At 41.4% G+C, this 22,417-nt stretch overlaps 1 protein-coding gene across 1 annotated transcript in view; it reads right to left on the bottom strand.

Annotated features, from left to right (window-relative positions):
* The window catches only part of LOC143297278 (serine/threonine-protein kinase Nek9-like), a 36,112-nt gene that overhangs the window by 11,001 nt on the left and 2,694 nt on the right, over positions 1-22,417 (bottom strand). Inside the window, exons 5-18 of the mRNA XM_076609545.1 lie at positions 22,324-22,417; positions 20,646-20,695; positions 18,680-18,761; positions 17,418-17,522; positions 16,824-16,885; positions 14,678-14,786; positions 13,372-13,446; positions 11,583-11,645; positions 10,620-10,764; positions 9,606-9,800; positions 8,390-8,436; positions 4,823-4,984; positions 1,934-2,039; positions 431-592 (exon numbers count right to left, since the gene is read on the bottom strand). The exon at positions 22,324-22,417 is cut by the window's right edge and continues 12 nt beyond it. Coding sequence (XP_076465660.1) covers positions 431-592; positions 1,934-2,039; positions 4,823-4,984; positions 8,390-8,436; positions 9,606-9,800; positions 10,620-10,764; positions 11,583-11,645; positions 13,372-13,446; positions 14,678-14,786; positions 16,824-16,885; positions 17,418-17,522; positions 18,680-18,761; positions 20,646-20,695; positions 22,324-22,417 — 1,457 coding nt within the window. The remainder of the gene's footprint in view (positions 1-430; positions 593-1,933; positions 2,040-4,822; positions 4,985-8,389; positions 8,437-9,605; positions 9,801-10,619; positions 10,765-11,582; positions 11,646-13,371; positions 13,447-14,677; positions 14,787-16,823; positions 16,886-17,417; positions 17,523-18,679; positions 18,762-20,645; positions 20,696-22,323) is intronic.

Genomic DNA, 22,417 nt, shown 5'->3' with positions numbered 1-22,417 from the left:
TTAAAAAAAACAACCCAAAAAACAACCTAAAGAAAAAAACAACAAATGACTTTTTTTCTTTGAAAGCTTAAACGACAAGCGCAATAGCCAAGTGGTTAAAGCGTTGGACTTTCAATCTGAGGGTCCTGGGTTCGAATCTTGGTAACTGCACCTGGTGGGTAAAGGGTGGAAATTTTTCCAATTTCCCAGGATCAACATATGTGCAGACCTGCTTGTGCCTGAACCCCCTGCAATTCATGTCAGCCTTAGGTGGGTTATGGAAACAAGAACATACCAACCATGCACACACCCAAAAACGGAGTATGGCTGCCTACACGGCGGGAGTGAAAACAGTCATACACGTAAAAGCCCACTCGTGTAAATACGAGTGAACGTGCGAGTTGCAGCCCATGGACCGAAGAAGAAGAAGAAGAAAGCATGAACGCCTCACCTGAAGTGGTTATGACGGTGAACCCGTCGCCACAAGCCACCTTGTCCACATGCTGACCAACCAGAACTCCACAGACACGACTGACACTGACGTGACGGCGGAAGTCACCCAGTCCCAACTGACCAAAGCGGTTGGAGCCGAAGGTGAAGAGGTGGCCGTAGCCTGTGGGGCGTGTCAGAAATAACAGGCACGTGAAATAATCAGTCCGATTATTTATTGATATAGTGATTTAAGTATTACTGTTTGACTGTTGTCACCCAGGCACATGAATAATGATCAAGATTATCTGTTAATATAGTGATGTTGTTTCACTGTTTAACTGTCTGAAATATGTGTGTGTGTGCGTGTGTGTGTGTGTTTATGAGTGTGTGTGTGTGTGTGTGTGTGTGTGTGTGTGTGTGTTTATGTGTGTGTGTGTGTGTGTGTGTGTGTGTGCGCGCGTGCGGATAATGTGAGAGTGCATGGATGTAGCGCACTGATGTTTGAGAATGTGTATGTTTATGTGTGTGTGTGTGTGTGTGTGTGTGTGTGTGTGTGTGTGTGTGTGTGTGTGTGTGTGTGTGTGTGTGTGTGTGTGTGTGTGTGTGTGTGTGTGTGTGTGTGTGTGTGTGTGTGTGGATGATGTGAGAGTGCATGGATGGAGCGCACTGATGTTTGAGAATGTGTGTGTTCATGTGTGTGTGTGTGTGTGTGTGTGTGTGTGTGTGTGTGTGTGTGTGTGTGTGTGTGTGTGTGTTTGTTTATGTGTGTGTGTGTGTGTGTGTGTGTGCGTTTGAAGTTGGCCATAGCCTGTGGCAGGTTAGTAATAACAGGCACATGTATGGTCGTACAGTTATGAAAGTGATTTGTAGAAATACTGTATAATTGTATGAATTGTGTATCAATATTCATAATGTGAGGTGTGTGGGTATGTGAGAGCATGTGTATGTGAAAGTGTGTGTGTGTATGTGTGTGTGTGTGTGTGTGTGTGTGTGTGTGTGTGTGTGTGTGTGTGTGTATTTATGTATATGTGTGTGTGTGTGTGTGTGTGTGTGTGTGTGTGTGTGTGTGTGTGTGTGTGTGTGTGTGTGTTTTGTGTCGTGTTGTGTCGTGTTGTGCTCTGTAGTGACATTGAATAAACAAAAAACAACAACAACAACAAAAACCATGATAATAATAATAATGATCTTTTAAAAAATAAACTACCTATCATATCACATCACACATCCCATGTCATATCACATAACTCGGGCCACTCCACACAATGCCACACTGAACCTGAGAGCAAAGCACAACACAGCACAGCACAGCACAGCACAGCACAGCACAGCACAGCACAGCACAACACAACACACCACAGCACAACACAACACAACACACCACAACACAACAGCATATTCAAAGGGATGTTGTTGTTGTTGTTGTTGTTGTTGTTGTTTCTTCAAATCCTCATCATCGTCACCACCAGCATGTCTGAACCAGGATGCACACAGTCACAGGGCTGCTCACTAACTCACCACTCACCATCCACGGCAGCGGAGTGAGTCTTTCCAGTGGCCACCTTGACGATGCAGTGCTGACTCAGAGGCTTCACTGTGGTGAAGCGACTTTTGCAGGGAATGTCGTAGGTCTGCAGACACACAAGCAGCGTAGTCTCAAATACAGTTCTTGCATTATGAAAAAAAAAAACAACCAAAAAAAAACCCCCAAAAAACCCCACACACAGATACACCAATTTATACATCAATGAAAAATAAATAAAACTTCCCCCCCCCCCCCCGCCCCCCCCACCCCCTAAATATGAAACAGGACATGAACGAAAAAGGAAAGCAAACAAGCTGATTCAGAGGCTTCACTGCGGTGAAGCGACTTTTGCAGGGAATGTCGTAGGTCTGCAGACACACAAGCAGCGTAGTCTCAAATACAGTCCTTGCATTATGAAAAAAAAACAACCCAAAAAAACACACACACACAGATACACCAGTTTATACATCAATGAAAAATAAATAAAACTTCCCCACCCCCCCCCCCCCCAAATATGAAACGGGACATAAACGAAAAAGGAAAACAAACTGGCGAATGGATAGATAGATCTTCTTCTTCTTCTTCTGCGTTCGTGGGCTGCAACTCCCACGTTCACTCGTATGCACACGAGTGGGCCTTTACGTGTATGACCGTTTTTACCCTGCCATGTAGGCAGCCATACTCCGTTTTCGGGGGTGATAGATAGATAATTTGATAAATAAAGCTCAAGATCAGCCATCACGGTTGGCGTTGCAGACTGATGACTGGGAAGAGTCATGAGTTCAAACCCATTAGAGACAATGCATAATCTGGCACAGGAACAGGAGTCATGATGGCTGCCGGAAAAAGAGGGCGCTAGTCAGGGGGGCAAAGGGGAGGTTACCTACTTCCGGGAGGTTATCGGCAGTAGCTACTTTCGTTTTCTCCGCATAGGCAGATAGTAGTTTGCACAGGACAGGAATGTCAGACCCCTGCCGGAGTCTGCACTAGTTGGGTCACAGTTAAGTATGTGTAATTAAATCTGGTTTTTGACTCACTTGTGTAAACAAAGTGAGTCTGTGTTTTAACCCGGTGTTCGGTTGTCTGTGTGTGTGTGTGTGTGTGTCCGTGTGTCTGTGTCCGTGGTAAACTTTAACATTGACATTTTCTCTGCAAATACTTTGTCAGTTGACACCAAATTTGGCATAAAAATAGGAAAATTTCAGTTCTTTCCAGTCATCTTGTTTAAAACAATATTGCACCTCTGGGATGGGCACAAAAAAAAAAAAAAAAGAAGCCTAATTATATGCAAACTGCATTTACTGTTATATTTATATTTTTTGTATTCTCTAAACTTGGCACTTTGATCTGATATTCTGACACAACAACAAGAGGAGTCATTATTATCATTTTTTGTTCAAACAAGAACTTCTTTTGCTAAGCACGGAATTTTTATTTATTTTGTAAACGTTTTGGTGCAGATAGTAAAAAAAAGGGAAATTACTCTGTAATTAATGCTAGGGGACTTAATTTATCACGAGTCTTGAAGGCCTTGCCTCTCTTGTTAGTTGTTTTTGGTTTTTTTGGCAACAAAAAACAGGCAAGCACTCAAGACCAGACTGGGCACGCTGGGTTGTGCTGCTGGTCAGGCTTCTGCCCAGTGTGTAGCGCACATGGAATTGCCCAGAACAAACATTTCCAAATATTTGTATTTGTATTTGTATTTCTTTTTATCACGACAGATTTCTCTGTCGCTACACTTTTTTTTTTTTTTCCTGCGTGCGGTTTTATTTGCTTTTCCTATTTCCTATCGAAGTGGGATTTTTCTACAGAATTTTGCCAGGAACAATACTTTGGTTGCCGTAGGTTCTTTTACGTGCACTAAGTGCATGCTGCACACGGGACCTCGGTTTATTGTCTCATCTGAATGACTAGAAATACACAACAATGTCACATAAAAGTTGAGAAAACACAAATGTCTTTTAACTCCAAAAGTATAACTAGGCAACATTTGCAAATCTAATCATCTTACTTACAGCCTCCTTTTGAGCACATTACAAAAATTAAAAACCAATTTTGGAGACAAATATTTTTTAGGATCATATCTATTTCGTAACTGATCATAATTGGGACATTCCATTATAAAATGAAACTCATCACCAATCACAGACATGTTACAAACCATACAAAGCCATAACTCTCGTGGTATGCCTTTGTGTCTCCCTGTTTCTATTTCCAGCTTATGATTACTACTTCGAAATCTGAAGAAGCTGATAACGTAATTATCAGGCATTTGACTTATATATTTTTCTCTACCAAACCACTTGTGAAATTTCGATAAAACAAACATGAAAAGTTTATTTTGCAGTAATCCTCCATCATCCAATAGGAGTGAAAGGATAATTAAAACTTGAAACTTGGAATTGCCAGAACATAGTGACGCCTCCTTGAGAAACTCAAACTGTAACACCAAAGTGACTCAGAGGCATTGCAGGATCTCCTCTGGTGTGTGGCCGTAATACAGCCTAACACTGATTGGTCTCTGTGGACTGCTGGCACTGGCACTGGCACTGCGACGTAACAACCAGAGGTGTGGCTGTGTATGCATGATTCAGGATGACTGGTGTGGAGACGATGCCACTGAAATGGAATAGAAGGTGGGGCAGAAAAACTAAAAAGGAAAAAAAAGAGAGAAGGTGGCAGCGACAACAATAAGAAAAGTCATAGATTTATTCAAAAAAAAAAAAATCCCTCACTCACAAAAGAGGTGTGGCTGTGTATGGCAGATTCAGGACGACTGATGTGGAGTCAATGCCGATCAAACTGGTCAGAAGAAGGGGTAGAAAAAAAAAAAAAAAAAAAAAAAAAAAAATTTTTCCCCTCACTCATAAAAGCAACGTGTGCACCAACCTTTTCCTTACGTTTGCGTAGCCCCGACGTTTCCGAGTTGAAGCCCAGTTTGTTGAATTCGTTACTCCCACAGGCCAGCAGTCGGCCGCTGTCGCACACCAGAAACGTTCCGTCTGATCCCGCCACCACCTCCTTCACCAGGTGTTTGCCTGGCAGATCCACCTGATGGGGCAGTCACATTTTTCACATGGATACTTATATCTATACGTCGGAGACCAAGCTCTAAGCGCTTTACACACAGAGTCATTTGCACAACGGGCTGCCTAACTGGGTAGAGCTGAGTGACAGCTGCCACTGGGCGCTCATCATTCGTTTCCTGTGTCATTTAATCATGTCTCACACTGAATAAAGAACAAGATCAGCACTCTGTGTTATAGATGTATTCACAAAACTGCCCCTTCCTATCTCTGTGGCTGCCTTCACCTCTACACTCCACCTCGCTCACCACGATCAGCTTCGGATCCACTCTGTTTACGCATACCCAGATTCCAATACTCGACTGTTGGCCGCCGTTCTTTCTCTGTCTCTGGACCTTGTGATTGGAATGAACTTCCTCTTTCGCTCCATCAAGTCTCCACACTCAGCTCTTTCAAGTCTGGCCTTAAAACCTACCTCTTCCCAAAACAGCCTCCTTTGCCTGCCCTTCCTTGTCTTTAGTTTCTACAGTTTTAGAGTTATGCATACGTGTGAATGACTGGTGCGAAAATGCTTTGATTTGTCTCTGCACAAGATTCAGCGCTATATAAATACCATTATTATTATTATTATTATTATGTTCCAGTCATGCACATATACACACTCATACAGACATGTAACATTTTACATGCTTGACCGTTTCAATAACCCACCAAACGCTGACATGGATTACAAGATCTTGAACACGTGTATTTGATCTTCTGCATGCATGAAAGCACAAAGGCACAAGCAGGTCTGTATATCAGTTGACCTGAGAGATCAGAAAAAAACCTCTTTCCTTAACCCACCAGCAGTTAGTGACTGGGGTTCGAACCCAGGACCCTCATGTCTAACCTCACAGATGTTGCACACATCATATGACTCAACAAATTTTCTTTTTTTGTTTTTGTTTTTTGACTCATTTGTGTAAACAAAGTGAGTCTATGTTTTAACCCGGTGTTCGGTTGTCTGTGTGTGTGTGTGTGTGTGTGTGTGTGTGTGTGTGTCTGTGTGTCCGTGGTAAACTTTAACATTGACATTTTCTCTGCAAATACTTTGTCAGTTGACACCAAATTAGTCATAAAAATAGGAAAAATTCAGTTCTTTCCAGTCATCTTCTTTAAAACAATATTGCACCTCTGGGATGGGCACAAAAAATTAAAAAATGAAGCCTAATTATATGCAAACTGCATTTACTGTTATATTTATATTTTTTGTATTCTCTAAACTTGGCACTTTGATCTGACATTCTGACCCAACAACAAGAGCAGTCGTGATTATCATTTTTTGTTCAAACAGGAACCTCTTTTGCTAAGCATGGAAGTTTTATTTATTTTGCAAACGTTTTGGTGCAGATAGTAAAAAAAGGGAAATTACTCTGTAATTAATGCTAGGGGACTTAATTTCCTTTAAACTGATCTTTCTCATCTTAAACATTACATTTTGATATTATACTCAATACATAAAAAGCTTGGATTTTTTTTTAAAAGTGTATCACAAGTGAGTCTTGAAGGCCTTGCCTCTCTTGTTTTTTTTACATTGAGAAATCACTTTGCAGTATCTGACAACACAAATCACTTTACAACAAGCTACATACACATTTTCTTTTCTCTCTTCATCCAGTAGCGTTTTCTTCTCCTCTTTAGCATCTTCATCCTTCTGGTTTTCTCCAACAACTGTTTTTTTTTGTCTATTTTTCATTTAATTTCTATGTATGTCACCCATTCACATTCATTTTTTGTTTTTTTGTTTTTTTTGTGTGTTTTTTTTGTGCATCTTATCCAATCACTCAATCAATCAAAAACACTTTTTGACGGGCGCAATAGCCGAGTGGTTAAAGCGTTGGACTGTCAGTCTGAGGGTCCCGGGTTCGAATCACGGTGAGGGCGCCTGGTGGGTAAAGGGTGGAGATTTTTACGATCTCCCAGGTCAACATATGTGCAGACCTGCTAGTGCCTGAACCCCCTTCGTGTGTATATGCAAGCAGAAGACCAAATATGCACGTTAAAGATCCTGTAATCCATGTCAGCGTTCGGTGGGTTATGGAAACAAGAACATACCCAGCATGCACCCCCCCGAAAACGGAGTGTGGCTGCCTACATGGCGGGGTAAAAACGGTCATACACGTAAAAGCCCTCTCGTGTGCATATGAGTGAACGCAGAAGAAAAAACACTTTATTAATCCACATGGAAATTAAGTTGTGCAATCACAGGCTCGTTGTAAACACCAGCATAAAATCATCATGTGCAACATAAGAAGAGATTAAAACTAGTCAAATAAGAATTCCCAATAGCTGGCGATAGACTAACCCCCCTTCCGCACACACACATACTCATGTTAAGACAATAGGGTATTGCACAACAATATTTACAAATGAAAACATCCAACAAAAAAAGGGTATATATTACTAAGAATGACATGCGCGCGCGCACACACACACACACACACGTTAAGACCATAAGGTATTGTACAACAATACATTAATAAAAACATCAAGGGAATAAATTGTATATATAAGTAACATGCACACACACACATAAACACATGGATGTAGGCACGTATGCATGCACATCCATCACTATTACTTTGTTTTGGGATGAGCAGAAAATGCAAAGAACATCATTACACTGTGCTGCTCAGATTGACTTAGTGATTGATGGGCACAATAGCCAAGTGGTTAAAGCGTTGGGCTTTCAATCTGAGGGTCCCGGGTTCAAATCTCGGTAACAGTGCCTGGTGGGTAAAAGGGTGGAGATTTATTTTCAGTCTAATGTCATCATCTTAGATGAACAGACTATAAATAAATAAACAAAAACGAAAACGGGTGGAGATTTTTCCAATCTCCCAGGTCAACATATGAGCAGACCTGCTTGTGCCTGAACCCCCTTTGTGTGTATACACAGGCAGAAGATCAAATACACACGTTAAAGATCATGTAATCCATGTCAGAGTTCGGTGGGTTATGGAAACAAGAACATACTGAGCATGCCCGCCCCCCAAAACGAGTATGGCTGCCTATATGGCTGGGTAAACACGGTCATGCACGTAAAAAGCCTACTCGTGTACATACAAGTGAATGTGGGAGTTGCAGCCCATGAACGAAGAAGAAGAAGAAGAAGAAAGACTTATTGATCAAAATACAATGGCAGACTTACAGGGAAATCAAAGTTGCAGATTTTTTTTTTTTTTAAGAACAGAACAGAAATGACCAAAAAGCCTTAGAATAAACTGTTACCTCTTTGATAAAATGAGACTGAAAGTTACCTATATTAATTTCTTTTCTTTTTTTTTTCAATCCACTTATAACTTTGAGCTGATATGAACTGCAGGGATCAGGGTATCCATTGTTTCCCCATGATAAAGATCCATATCACCTGACCAGGTTTCCTTACCTTCTGTGGGGTGTCAAAATCATCCTCTGAATCCAGACCCAGTTTTCCTGGAAAAGAAAACCAAAGGAAAAGTGTTCTGATGCAAACCAGACAGACCCTCAATCACTGAATCCACATGAAAAATATTGATTTGTGATTAGCTAACTGTACCTTGTGGAATGCACCTGAAAGGGGGCTTTCTTCATGCACTAAAAAAAAATACTTTGGTAACTTTGACAATCAGAGATAGATGCAAGTGAATCTATTTTACAATCAATGCCCATTCTTTAAAAGGAATTTTTTCTTCCTGAAATTACATTTAACTCTTTCTATACGAACGGTGAAAGAGACGACGTTAACAGCGTTTCACCCCAATTACCATCATCAAAATATTGCAAGCGGAAGGCTCTTATACTGAAGACGTGAATGTTGACAAAGAATACCACAATTCTGACGACAGAAGCTAAAGGTTGGGTCATTCAGACACCCACAGGACATCCGAGGGGTCTGTGTAGAGGAGAAGAGAGGACTGGCCGTACTGAGTGAGTTAATCTAACACACTATACTATGACCCACTGGTGCAGACTCTGGTAGGGGTCTGATTCCTGTCTTGTGCAAACTACTAGACCACTATGCGCAGAAATTATAAAAAAAAAAGCTGCATCTAATAGCCTCCCTTGGTAAGTTACCTCCCTTGTGTTAACAGAAACAGTGTCCTCTGTGCCATCTTGGTTTCCCAGACCTACCAGGGTCAACCCTTTTGTTGGTTCTTCTATGTGCGCTAAGTACAAGCTGCATATGGGACCTATGATCAGACAGGCGCAACAGCCGAGTGGTTAAAGCATCGGACTTTCAATCTGAGGGTCCCAGGTTCGAATCTTGGTAACGGTGCCTGGTGGGTAAAGGGTAGAGATTTTTCCAATCGCCCAGGTCAAAATAAGTGCAGACCTGCTTGTTCCTGAAACCCTCTACGTGTGAATACACAAGCAGTAGATCAAAGACACATGTTAAAGATCCTATAATCAATATCCGGCGTTTGGTGGGTTACGGAAACAAGAACATACTCAGCATTCACACCCCCTGAAAATGGAGTATGGCTGCCTACATGGCAGGGTAAAAACGGTCAAACATGTAAAAGCCCACTCGTGTACATACGAGTGAATGTGGGAGTTGCAGCCCACAGACGAAGAAGAACAGAAGAAGGACCTCTGATTCCTGTCTCATCACAGAGACTTACCGAACTCTCCAGACCCCCAGGTGTACACGTCACCGTAGCGGGTCAGCACGACCACATGGGCGTCCCCGCACGACACCTGCTCCACAGGGTGGTCCAGAAAGAAGTCCACCACCCGGGGTATCAGCACCTCCTCCTCCTCCCCCGCACCCACACACCCGTAGTAGTTGGACCCAAAGCCGTACAGAACACCTTCGTCTGAAAACAAAAACGGTCAGTTTAGTCCACTGACGTTGTCAAATCAACCTCCTCCTCCTCCCCTGCACCCACACACCCATAGTAGTTGGACCCAAAGCCGTACGAAACACCTTCGTCTGAAAACAAAATGATCAGTCAGTTAGTCCACTGATGTGTCAAATCAACCTCCTCCTCCTCCCCTGCACCCACACACCCATAGTAGTTGGACCCAAAGCCGTACAGAACACCTTCGTCTGAAAACAAAATGATCAGTCAGTTAGTCCACTGATCTGTCAAATCAAATCAAATTATGTTGTTCATAGCCCAGCTGAACGCTAACGGGCCATTTCAGGGCTGAATGCCGATCAATTCTTAACTCATTAAGCCCTGCGCCTGGGCATTGCTCTGACGTCAAATTCGTCTCATTAAACGGTTTTCACGTTCCTACATAAAAATTATTCATAAACCGAAAGAACAGAGAACTAAGTTCTACAGTATTTCCGGATGCGTCTACCCTAAATTTGGAGGAAAAACAATATTATTCTCTGCTATTTTTTGTTTTTTGTGTGTTTTTTTTTTGCCTCAATAAGCCATGGAAGCTTACTGAAATAATGAACAACAAATCAACACACGATCAAAATACACACATCCGTATATCCGTCCATTCACAGCTATTCCACCCAAAGCAAAATAAAAGAAAATAACATGTAAAAAAATATATATATAAAAAAAGAACGAAAAACTGTGCAAACACAACAGAGAAAACAACAGTCCTTCCATCGCCATCAAACAACACCACCCCACCGGCTCACACACACACACACACACACACACACTGACCTGACACACACAGAGTGAAGTCCTCCCCACAGGAGACCTGCTGGATGGGGTTGCCCAGCAGACTGTCCACCCTCTTGGGGGCTTTGTAGGACGCCCTGAACCCGTGGCCGAGCTGTCCACAGATGGTGGCCGTGCCTTGGGGGTTCTGGGGGCAGCAATCACCGGGGAGATGGCATGAGGACGGAGGGTTCGGATTCGGTTGGTTTATTTTTAAAAAAAAAAGGACTTATTTGTATTTGGACTTCTTTTTATCACAACAGACTTCTCTGTGTGAAATTCGGGCTGCTGCTCTCCCCAGGGAGAGCACATCGCTACACTGCAGTGCCACCCATTTTTTTTGTATTTTTTCCTTTGTTTTTCCTATCGAAGTGGATCTTTCTACAGAATTTTGCCAGGAACAACCCTTTTGTTGCCATGGGTTCTTTTACTTGCGCTAAGCGCATGCTGCACATGGAACCTTGGTTTATCGTGTCATCCGAATGACTAGCGTCCAGACCACCACTCAAGATCTAGCGGAGGGGGAGAAAATATCAGTGGCTGAGCCGTGATTCGAACCAGCGTGCTCAGATTCTCTCGCTTCCTAGGCGGACGCGTTACCTCTAAGCCATCACTTAACCGCTTATGAAAGGGGTGGTGTGTTAACTTATTTCGAAAACATTACAAGACATACAGTATGTGATACAACAGAACAAAACATTGCATGAACTGATAATCGGGTACAGCTAAATGACCAAATTTTGAAGGCTCTGTATAAATAAGTTGCTAACTGTCTGACTTCTTCTCTATGTGAAGTCAGGGCAAAATTAGTAGTACTTCTTGGAGGATGGAGGCAAGACAGGGTAAAAATGTTGAGTGTTTGGTGACAGAGTTTGTAGGCTGTATTTGTGATTGTGTGCGAGGACTTCTTTTCAACTGTCTTGTTTCACCTACAAAATACAAGAAAAAGGAAACAGTGATACTCACCGCCCATGTATACAGCTCCTTTTCAAACGTAATAGCTGCAAAATGAAAATGCCCGGTTGCTACCTGAAAAATACAATACACTATTCTAATAGCGGAATACAAATCTACACATAACATGTGAATGAATGAGTAAAAAAAACCCACAAAATAATAAAATGAAATAAAAAAAAGTAAAATTGTTCAAATAAAAAGACAACACAAAAAAAGAAGAAACAATGGTAGGTAAAGACAAAAAAGAAAAGAAAGCAAAAAAGACAAGAGAGACAAGGCCTTCAAGACTCACTTGTGATAAATTAAGTCCCCTAGCATTAATTACAGAGTAATTTCCCTTTTTTACTATCTGCACCAAAACGTTTGCAAAATAAATAAAAATTCCATGCTTAGCAAAAGAAGTTCCTGTTTGAACAAAAAATGATAATAATGACTCCTCTTGTTGTTGTGTCAGAATAAGAGGTCAAAGTGCCAAGTTTAGAGAATACAAAAAATATAAATATAACAGTAAATGCAGTTTGCATATAATTAGGCTTCTTTTTTTAATTTTTTTTGCGCCCATCCCAGAGGTGCAATATTGTTTTAAAGAAGATGATTGGAAAGAACTGAATTTTTCCTATTTTTAATCCAAATTTGGTGTCAACTGACAAAGTATTTGCAGAGAAAATGTCAATGTTAAAGTTTACCACGGACACACAGACACACGGACACACACACACACACAGACAACCGAACACCGGGTTAAAACATAGACTCACTTTGTTTACACAAGTGAGTCAAAAATGGAAAAGAAAGACAGGGAGATTAACATCTATAAAAAACAAAACAAAAAAAAACAACAAGAAAAAAACAAAGAAAAAACAAAACAAAACAACATCTATGCACATAATGTATGCACAAAAGAAAGTCATTACAGTGAAATGAGAGATGCAGAGATTTTCATCAATGCCCACAATAATATATACATGGCAGTAAGCAGAGCTATGCAGAGATTTTCATCAATGCCCACAATAATATATACATGGCAGTAAGCAGAGCTATGGAGAGATTTTCATCAATGCCCACAATAATATATACATGGCAGTAAGCAGAGCTGTGTAGAGATTTTAATCAATGCCCACAATAATATATACATGGCAGTAAGCAGAGCTATGTAGAGATTTTCATCAATGCGCAAGAACAAATTTTCATCTACGTATACAACACATGCCTACACGTTCTTCTTTTTTTATTTTTTTTATTTTATTTTTATAAACTTTTAAAAAATTTTTCCAAAAACATGTATACAATACAGAGAATAGTATGAAACAAACAATATAAAACGAACAGTAGCCTCTTCCACTACAGAGAGAGAGAGATAAAACAAAACAAAACAAAACAGACTAAACAAGGCAAAACAAATCTGTAACAACAACAACAACAACATCAACAACAACAACAACAAAAAAAGAAAAAAAAAGGAAGATTTGTCCAATCATTCAATCAATCAATGTTTACACATTAATGATTGTAGTAATCATGATGATTTAAGATGACATTAATAATAAATAGCCTGGACCAGTTGTAACATAGCAACAGCATCAATTGTGTCAACTATTACAGAAATGAAATCTACAGTAAGGCAAAAGCTTCTTCTTCTTCTTCGTTCATGGGCTGCAACTCCCACGTTCACAAGTACGTACGCAAGTGGGCTTTTACATGCATGGTGGCTGTTTTTACCCTGCCATGTAGGCAGCCATACTCCATTTTCAGGGGTAGCATACACATTAAAGGGCCAAACTGTGTGGAAGACACCAACCTGGATTGGACTTTTTTCTCTCGTGAACATCTCCAGTTTCTGTGGCGTTATTTTGCCTCCTCCCCACTGGTACACCTGAAGGACGGCAGGTTTACAATAAACGTAAGTCAAGACTGACAATACACAGTCGTTACATTTTTCAGAGTCTGTGAATGATGGCATATACTTTCAGTAAACATGAAGACTGACAAAGATGCATGCTTCATTTCTGGAATCTGCTGAATTTACAGTAAAGATGGCGAATATTGATAAACATACTGATGTTACATTTTCAGGTACTGTTATTTATATCGGTTCAGTTATGCCCATCACTCCCCCCAGAGTCACAACAGTCCGCCAGAGTCCTCTGTCCTGGGCTGCCCTTTCTAACTGTCTCCAGGTGTGCCCCATCTTCTTGGGTGTCTACCTCGAGGTCACGTCGCCAGGTGTTTCTTGGCCTTCCTCTCTTCCGTTTGCCCTGGGGATTCCATTTCAGTGCCTGCCTGGTGATGTTACTAGTAGTCTGGCTTCCTCAGGGTGTGCCCGATCCATCTCCATCTTCTGCGCCGAATCTCGTCTTCGGCTGGCAGCTGGTTGGTACGCTGCCACAGGTCTGTGTTGCTGATAAGTGTCGGGCCAGCGTATCTGGAGAATCCTTCTCAGGCAGCTGTTGATGAAGGTCTGCACTTTCCTGATGGTGGTCTTTGTTGTCCTCCATGTCTCTGCTCCATACAGAAGGACTAACTTGACGTTGACTGTTATCTATATGCCAACTGTAAATATATGGAAGACTAACACACAGATGTCCACATTTTCAAATTCTGTGACCATTTTTAGAGGCTGCTCATGCCACTCCACCACACACACAAATACTGATGACATCTAAACATGGAAATTGTTTCCTTGCTGCAAGACAGAACAAACCAATGATCAGTGGAAAGAGTCTGCAAAACACAAAAAACAAACTGCACTCCTGCCCGCTCTTTCAGATCATGAGTATATATACACTTGAGTATTTAACTAGATTAAAACACACAAACATACACACACATGCACACACACACTCACACTCACACACACACAGACAAATGTATATTGAACATTTAAATAGTTTAACCCACAAATATACACACACATGCGCACTCGTACGTATACTCAAGCAAACACACACACACACACACACACACACACACACACACACACACATGTATATTGCTGCATATTAGTTGCGCAGTCCACAGAAACAAACAAAAACAACAAAACAAAAACCCGATAAAAACAACAAACAACAAAAACAAAAGACACAAAAGAGGCCTAAAACGCTGACCTCACACATCTTGGACGTGACGACGGGCTGCATGACAGAAGCTGTGGACGTTGACAGCCGCAGTTTTCGTGATGAGGAGTTCAGCTCCCACACTTTTCTCTCCAGCTCTCTGCAAATCAGTTGACCCACCATAACAGAGTCATTTCAACCCCCGAAAGCGGAGTATGGCTGCCTACATGGTGAACAAAGAAGAAGAAGAAAGAAGAAGAAGAGTCGTTTCAGGTCTTCTCTTCCTCTTCCTTCCTTCGTGGGCTGCAACTCCCACGTTCACTCGTATGTACATGAGTGGGCTATTACATGTATGACTGTTTTAACCCCACCATGCAGGCAGCCATATTTTGTTTTCGGGGGGGTGTGCATGCTGGGTATGTTCTTGTTTCCATAACCCACCAAATGCTGACATGGGTTTTAGGATCTTTGACATCCATATTTCATCTTCTGCTTGCGTAGACACATGTAGGGGGTTCAGCCACACAAGCAGGTCTGCACATACGTTGACCTGGGAGATCTCCACCCTTTACCCATCAGGCGTCGTTACCAGGATTCGAACCTGGGACCCTCAGATTAAAGGTCCAACGCTTTAACCGCTCGGCTATTGCACCCATTAATTCAGGTCTGAATACCCAATCAGTTCTTGAAACCAATCAAATAGAACACACAATAATGTTAAAAGGTGGATTAAAAGGAAATTTTCTTATCTAAAATTACATTTAAATAACATACTTACCGTGACCCAACTAGTGCAGACTCTGGCAGGGGTCTGACATTCCTGTCCTGTGCAAACTACTATCTGCCTATGCAGAGAAAACGAAAGTACTACAGCCGATAACCTCCCGGAAGTAGGTAACAATGTTAAAAACCCCTCTTGGCCAAGAGAGTGGGGATATAACTTTGGCAAGACACTCTCCACCATGTTCAAACTCTAGTCAAGACAGTCAGACAGCAGTAGCCTCCCCTCTCTGTTCTCATGACACAACTGACTGTTAATTCCAAAAGATCAACTCACTCATGTCTTGCTCAATCCACATAAAATTCAAATCAAGTTTAATCACAAATTTACATCTGGTTAAAAAAAACAACAACAACACAAAAAACATGGGGAAAATAATGATGATCAAAACTTCAACTTAACAAAGTTCACCTCTACACTCTGCAAAACTGCATGTTTGAAAAATCTTGGGTGGTTTGGATGGTCATAGTAGAAACACATAATGAATCTATTCGATACAGTATTTCAATAAACAAATGCTTTGATGACTGAGTTTAGTGGATGAATTACCCTCTAACATATGTATGTTTGATTATTTCTCTGCAAAGGTGAGGTGAACACTTTCAGTTTCAGGTCATATTCAAAGAGAAAACCTCTTGACTTCCAGTGAAAGTCAAAGAATGAAGATCATTCTCAAGGGATGAAATTGACATGGTCACTGAATCAGGTTACTTATCAAGATCTGCATCTGTATGCCCACTGTTCCAAGAAGAAAGAGCTGGTCAGTGGTACTCCCCAATGTAAACAAACATATCAAAAGTGGAGTGATGGCCTAGAGGTAACGCGTCCGCCTAGTAAGCGAGAGAATCTGAGCGCGCTGGTTCGAATCACGGCTCAGCCGCCGATATTTTCTCCCCCTCCACTAGACCTTCAGTGGTGGTCTGTACGCTAGTCATTCGGATGAGACGATAAACCAAGGACCCATGTACAGCACGCACTTAGCACACGTAAAAGAAACCACAGCAACAAAAGGGTTGTTCCTGGCAAAATTCTGTAGAAAAATCCACTTCGATAGGAAAAACAACTAAAATTGCACGCAGGAAAAAATACAAAAAAATGGGTGGCGCTGTAGTATGGCGACGCGCTCTCCCTGGGGAGAGCAGCCCGAATTTCACACAGAGAAATCTGTTGTGATAAAAAGAAATACAGATACAAATACAAATTAGAGAAATTTGTAAATCAGTCAGATTCCAGACTTGGCAAGCATGAAATACCAAATAATAAACACACAGCGTCTGAATCTGCTGTTTACGTCAACAGATTCACCAGAAACGGAATTGAATAATGAAATGATAATTAATCAACACACAAACCATCAAAGTATTTTTCCCCATATCAAAACCAAACACACTGACACAAACATCAAAACTCACGTACGAGGCATCAGAAAAGAGGGGACTTTGAAGAATATCTTCCACTGAAGGACGAACATCTGGTTCCTAAAAATAGGAAAAGATATTGCTTATTATAACAATGATGATCAAGACTTCCAACATAGCAAACTTCAGCTCAACACTCTGCAAAACTGCATGTTTAGAAAATACTGGATGTTTGAAGTAGAAATACACATATGTATGTATCTGTTCAATAAAGTACATTAACATATCAAAAAAATGTTTTTATGACTGTGTTTAATGGATGAGTTTTCAGTTTCAGTTTCAGTGGCTCAAGCAGGCGTCACTGCGTTCGGACAAATCCATATACGCTACACCACATCTGCCAAGCAGATGCCTGACCAGCAGCGTAACCCAACGCACTTAGTCAGGCCTTGAGAAAAAAGAAAAAGAAAAAAAAAGGGTGAATAAATAATAGATAATAATAAAAAAATTGATGAATTATCTTCTAACACCTGTTTGTTTGAAATAAAAACACAGACAAACAGGTATCTTTTACGTATGGGTGGATGAAATGGTAAAAACAAAACAAAACCTAAAACGAAAACAAAACAATATAATCCTGATTGTACTGTACCTTTTGCAGCATCTTGTTGACTAGAAAGTGCATCTCCTGGCTGTACTGACAGTCGATGCTCTCGTGCTCAGACTGAACTATTTCAAAGGCCAGTTTCAAGGCGTTCTGCCAAGGAACAAGACACAGGTATCACTGAAGAGCACAGACTGAACAACGAGAAATACAGTATGAAAATGTTAGGCTTGACATTTTATCACACAATACAAATCTACTCTGCACTTAAGTGTTTTCAAATATTGATTGATTGATTAATGTGGATACTTCTATAGCGCCTATCCTCGGTCAGAGATCAAGCTCTAAGCGCTTTACATACACGGGGACATTTGCACCACAGGCTGCCTACCTGGGTAGAGCCGACTGACGGCTGCCACTGGGCGCTCATCATTCGTTTCCTGTGTCATTCAATCAGATTTCAGACGCACACGCATACATACTCAGACAGACATGTAACATATTACGTGTATGACCGTTTTTATTTATTTACCCCGCCATGTAGGCAGCCATACTCCGTTTTTGGGGGTGTGCATGCTGGGTATATTCTTGTTTCCATAACCCACCGAACGCTGACATAGATTACAGGATCTTTAACGTGCGTATTTGATCTCAGTTCTGCGTGCGCATACACACGAAGGGGGTTCAGGCACTAGCAGGTCTGCACATATATTGACCTGGCAGATAGGAAAAATCTCCACCCTTTACCCACCAGGCGCCATCACCGAGATTCGAACCCAGGACCTTCAGATTGAAAGTCCAGCGCATTAACCATTCGGCTATTGTGCCCGTCATAACGCAATACAATAACTGTTTTCTAAAAAATGTATGTCAAAAAAAAAAAAAAAAAAAAAAAAGGGAGGGGGAGTTGTCGGAAGAACATCACTGCCACTACCACCACCAATTCAATGAGGAAACAGATCTCATCACAATCTCAATTTTAAACGTTTGTGATAGAAATTATGCAAGTATTGTTTAAAGAAATCAAAACTACTGCCCAGAATGTGTAATAACATGTCCCGTAACAGAAGTAAGCAAAATAAACAAATCAAAAGCAACAACCATAGAAATAAAACATTTTCTACATGGATGCACACACAGAGACAGTCTGTCATGTACACACACACACACACACAGAGACACAGACACACACACACACACACACACACACACACACACACACATGCGCACACACACATTTGTACACAACTTTGCAAGGACACACAATATAACAGCAACAACCATGAAACAGTGTCAAACACAAATCTTACTGATGCTTGAAAAACACGGGTGAGAGTGAGAAGCTCGTACAGAACACACCCCAAGGCCCAGACATCAGATTTAAAGTTGTACCTGCAACACAACAGGATACACTCATGGGCCGCTGCATGTCAACACTTTGTGACAGCTCTGAAATATAGTGAACAACCAAGACGAACACAAACTTCTTCTTCTTCTGCGTTCACTCATATGCACATGAGTGGGCTTTTACATGTATGACCCTTTTTACCCCACCATGTAGGCAGCCATACTCCGTTTTCGGGGGTGTGCATGCTGGGTATGTTCTTGTTTCCATAACCCACGGAACGCTGACATGGATTACAGGATCTTTAACGTGCGTATTTGATCTTCTGCTTGCATATACACACAAAGGGGGTTCAGGCACTAGCAGGTCTGCACATATGTTGATGTACTGGGAGATCGTAAAAATCTCCACCCTTTACCCACCAGGCGCCGTCACCGTGATTTGAACCCGGGACCCTCAGATTGACAGTCCAACGCTTTAACCACTCGGCTATTGCGCCCGTCGACGAACACAAACAAACTACAGGCCTTCAGCAACAGATGCCATATTCTAAACATCAGATGGCCAGGGACCATATAAAATGCCTGCCTCTGGAGATGAACCAACCAGGTGCCCATCAGTGACAAGATCAGGAGGAGGAAATGGGGCTGGAAAGCCTCCACACAACCCCACAAGACAGGCACTTGAACGGAACCCCCAAGGGAATAGGAGAGTGGGCAGACCAAAGCAGACGTGGAGAAGAAGTGTGGAGGATGAGATGAAGGCAGCCGGATGGACCTGGGCCCAGCTGAAGAGGACAGCCCCCAAAACCCCGTCCGCTGGAAGAGTGCTGTCACAGCCCGATGCTCCACAAGAGGTCCAGAGGCACAAGTCAAGTGAGTCAAGTCACTTCAAGACAGGTTCAATTTTGAGCTCTGTGAATCCCTTAGAAAACATACCTATTTCCAAAACTGTACATCAGAATGTAAACTGTTCCTGTTTAACCCCTTGACTGGTGCTGAGGGGTATGCTGGTTAGATAAGTGGCATTTTCTCACTTCCATGAGACAGGCGCAATAGCCGAGTTGTTAAAGCGTTGGACTGGTCCTGGGTTCGAATCATGGTGACGGCGCCTGGTGGATAAAGGGTGGAGATTTTTACGATCTCCCAGGTCAACATATGTGCAGACCTGCTAGTGCCTGAACCCTCTTCGCGTGTGTACATGCAAGCAGAAGATAAAATACGCACGTTAAAGATCCTGTAATCCATGTCAGCGCTCAGTGCGTTATGGAAACAAGAACATACCCAGCATGCACACCCCTGAAAGTGGAGTATGGCTGCCTACATGGCGGTGTAAAAATGGTCATATACGTAAAAGCCCACACGTGTGCATACAAGTGAACGTGGGAGTTGCAGCCCACGAACGCAGAAGAAGAAAAAGTCACTTCCATGAGATAAGATTCAGCTTGCAGGGTAGGATGTCAGCGTTCATTCTTTACTCAAGACTTTTTCCTCTTTAGAATGCATTATTTCTTCAGCAAAATCAGTCATACCATGTATAAAAACAAAACAAACAAAAAAAAGAGCAGAAATTACTTCTTTTTTGTGTGTGTGTGTCACACTGATCTTATATTCAAGGGTTCAGTAATCAAGGGGTTTACTACAGGTTGGAAAAACTAGATTTAGTAGGTTTTTCTTGCAGTATCGCTTTCAATTTCCTGCTTATAAGCTTCTCTTCAATTTTGTCTCAAGGACTTTGTGTACACAAAGAGATAACACTGAAATTAAAAGCTGGTAAACAATAAATCAATACAAATATTCAATACTCACTATAATTATAACTACTACAAATCATTAAATGACAGTGAAGAAATCATTAATGTCAAAACAGAAATTCTGTCGTACAGATTGGAATAAGACTTTTCAATAATTCATTAAAAAAATCCAATGTACCTTTCTCCTTTCACAAGTTCTGGTGACATGTAGTATGGGGTCCCCACCACCTGAATAACAAATACACAGTCACACACACACACACACACACGCATGCACGCATGCATGCGGCATGCAGCACACACACACACACACACACACACACACACACACACACACACACACACACACACACACACACACACACACACAGAAATCAATTAGGAGGAAAATGAAACCAATTATGCTATTCACTTCACTTCAATCACAGCTTGCTGTAACTAAAAATAGCAACAGTATACTTCATTACTTTCCTCCCTTCACTCTCTCCATTCTGTGAGGTAATGAACAACTGATCACCTAACTGCCATATATATATATATTTGATCTCAATACAGCATTACAACAGCATTTGTCACAGAAAGTAGGTACCAAAAAAAAGCCCACCAAACACAAGCATAAATAATACAATAACCTCGTTTATGTAATATTACACCAGCAGATTCTTGCATTCCAAACCTACATTATCAGTTGCTTTGCTTTTCCTCGTACAGACATTGGTTAGTTTCAGTTTCAGTTTCAGTAGCTCAAGGAGGTGTCACTGCGTTCAGACAAATCCATATACACTACACCACATCTGCCAAGCAGATGGCTGACCTGCTAGCAGCGTAACCCAATGCGCTTTGTCAGGCCTTGAGAAAAAAAAAAAAATTATAAAAAAATATATTAAAAAAAAAATAAATAATAATAATAATAATAATGAAAATAAAATAAATAAATAGATAAAAAAATAAATCAAATAAATACATAAAAAAGACAACAATGATTGGTTAACACAAACAAACTTCTCTTGTCCCTTGGAAGTTGTGTGAAAGAGACTCCACTGTATAATCAATGAAGTACCCGTGAACAGGAATGCATGTTTCTGCAGTGTTGGCTCAGACATTTAGAATAGAATAGAACAGAATAGAATAGAATAGAGTAGAATAGATCTTTATTACCTAAGTGTACCGGGGTCACAAGGAATATTGGGGCGTGGGGGTCGGGGGGTCGGGGGGGGGGGGGGGGGGGATAGTACATAACAAGATACAAACATAAATCGAAAATCATACACAAACACAGATACAGTAGAAATTAGGATACATACAAGTGCGTATCAATATAAAAACTTGTGCATACTCACACATGCACGCACTGCACACACACACACACACACACACACGCACACACACACACACACACACAAACTCTCTCTCTCACACACACACACACACACGTTTGAACAGCAGCTGCATATTACATGTGGATGGAGCTGATGACTAGATCTTCAGGTAGATGGTTGCTGCTTGCACAATTTTATTGATCACACTGGATTTGTTCGAGAGACAAGGCATTGACTGCTTTGGGGAAAAAGCTATTGGCAAAGCGATTGGTTTTCGTCCTTATACTTCTGTACCGTCACAAACTTACAACTGCAGATATTTTCTATTGCATGCACAAACACACACGCACACACACACACACACACACACGTGCGCGCATGCGCGCACTCACACACACTCACAAGCACACAATCACCTCCACCATCACTATCAACTTGAACATCATCAACATCAACAAAAGTGCAATAACAAAAACAAACAAACAAAAAAAAAAAAAGAAAAAAGTTGTCCAGTTCAGTGAACCATGAAAGTGTTACCGTGTCAGCCATCTGCTCTTTAGTTTCCAGCATCTTGGAGATTCCAAAGTCACCCAGCTTCAGCAAGCCAACCTTGGTCAGGAATATGTTCTGG

The sequence above is a fragment of the Babylonia areolata genome, chromosome 22, assembly GCF_041734735.1.
Source record: "Babylonia areolata isolate BAREFJ2019XMU chromosome 22, ASM4173473v1, whole genome shotgun sequence".
In the NCBI taxonomy this organism is placed as follows: Eukaryota; Metazoa; Mollusca; class Gastropoda; order Neogastropoda; family Buccinidae; genus Babylonia; species Babylonia areolata.
Note: the sequence above shows the minus strand (reverse complement) of the source record. Positions and strands in the feature narration are given on the sequence as shown.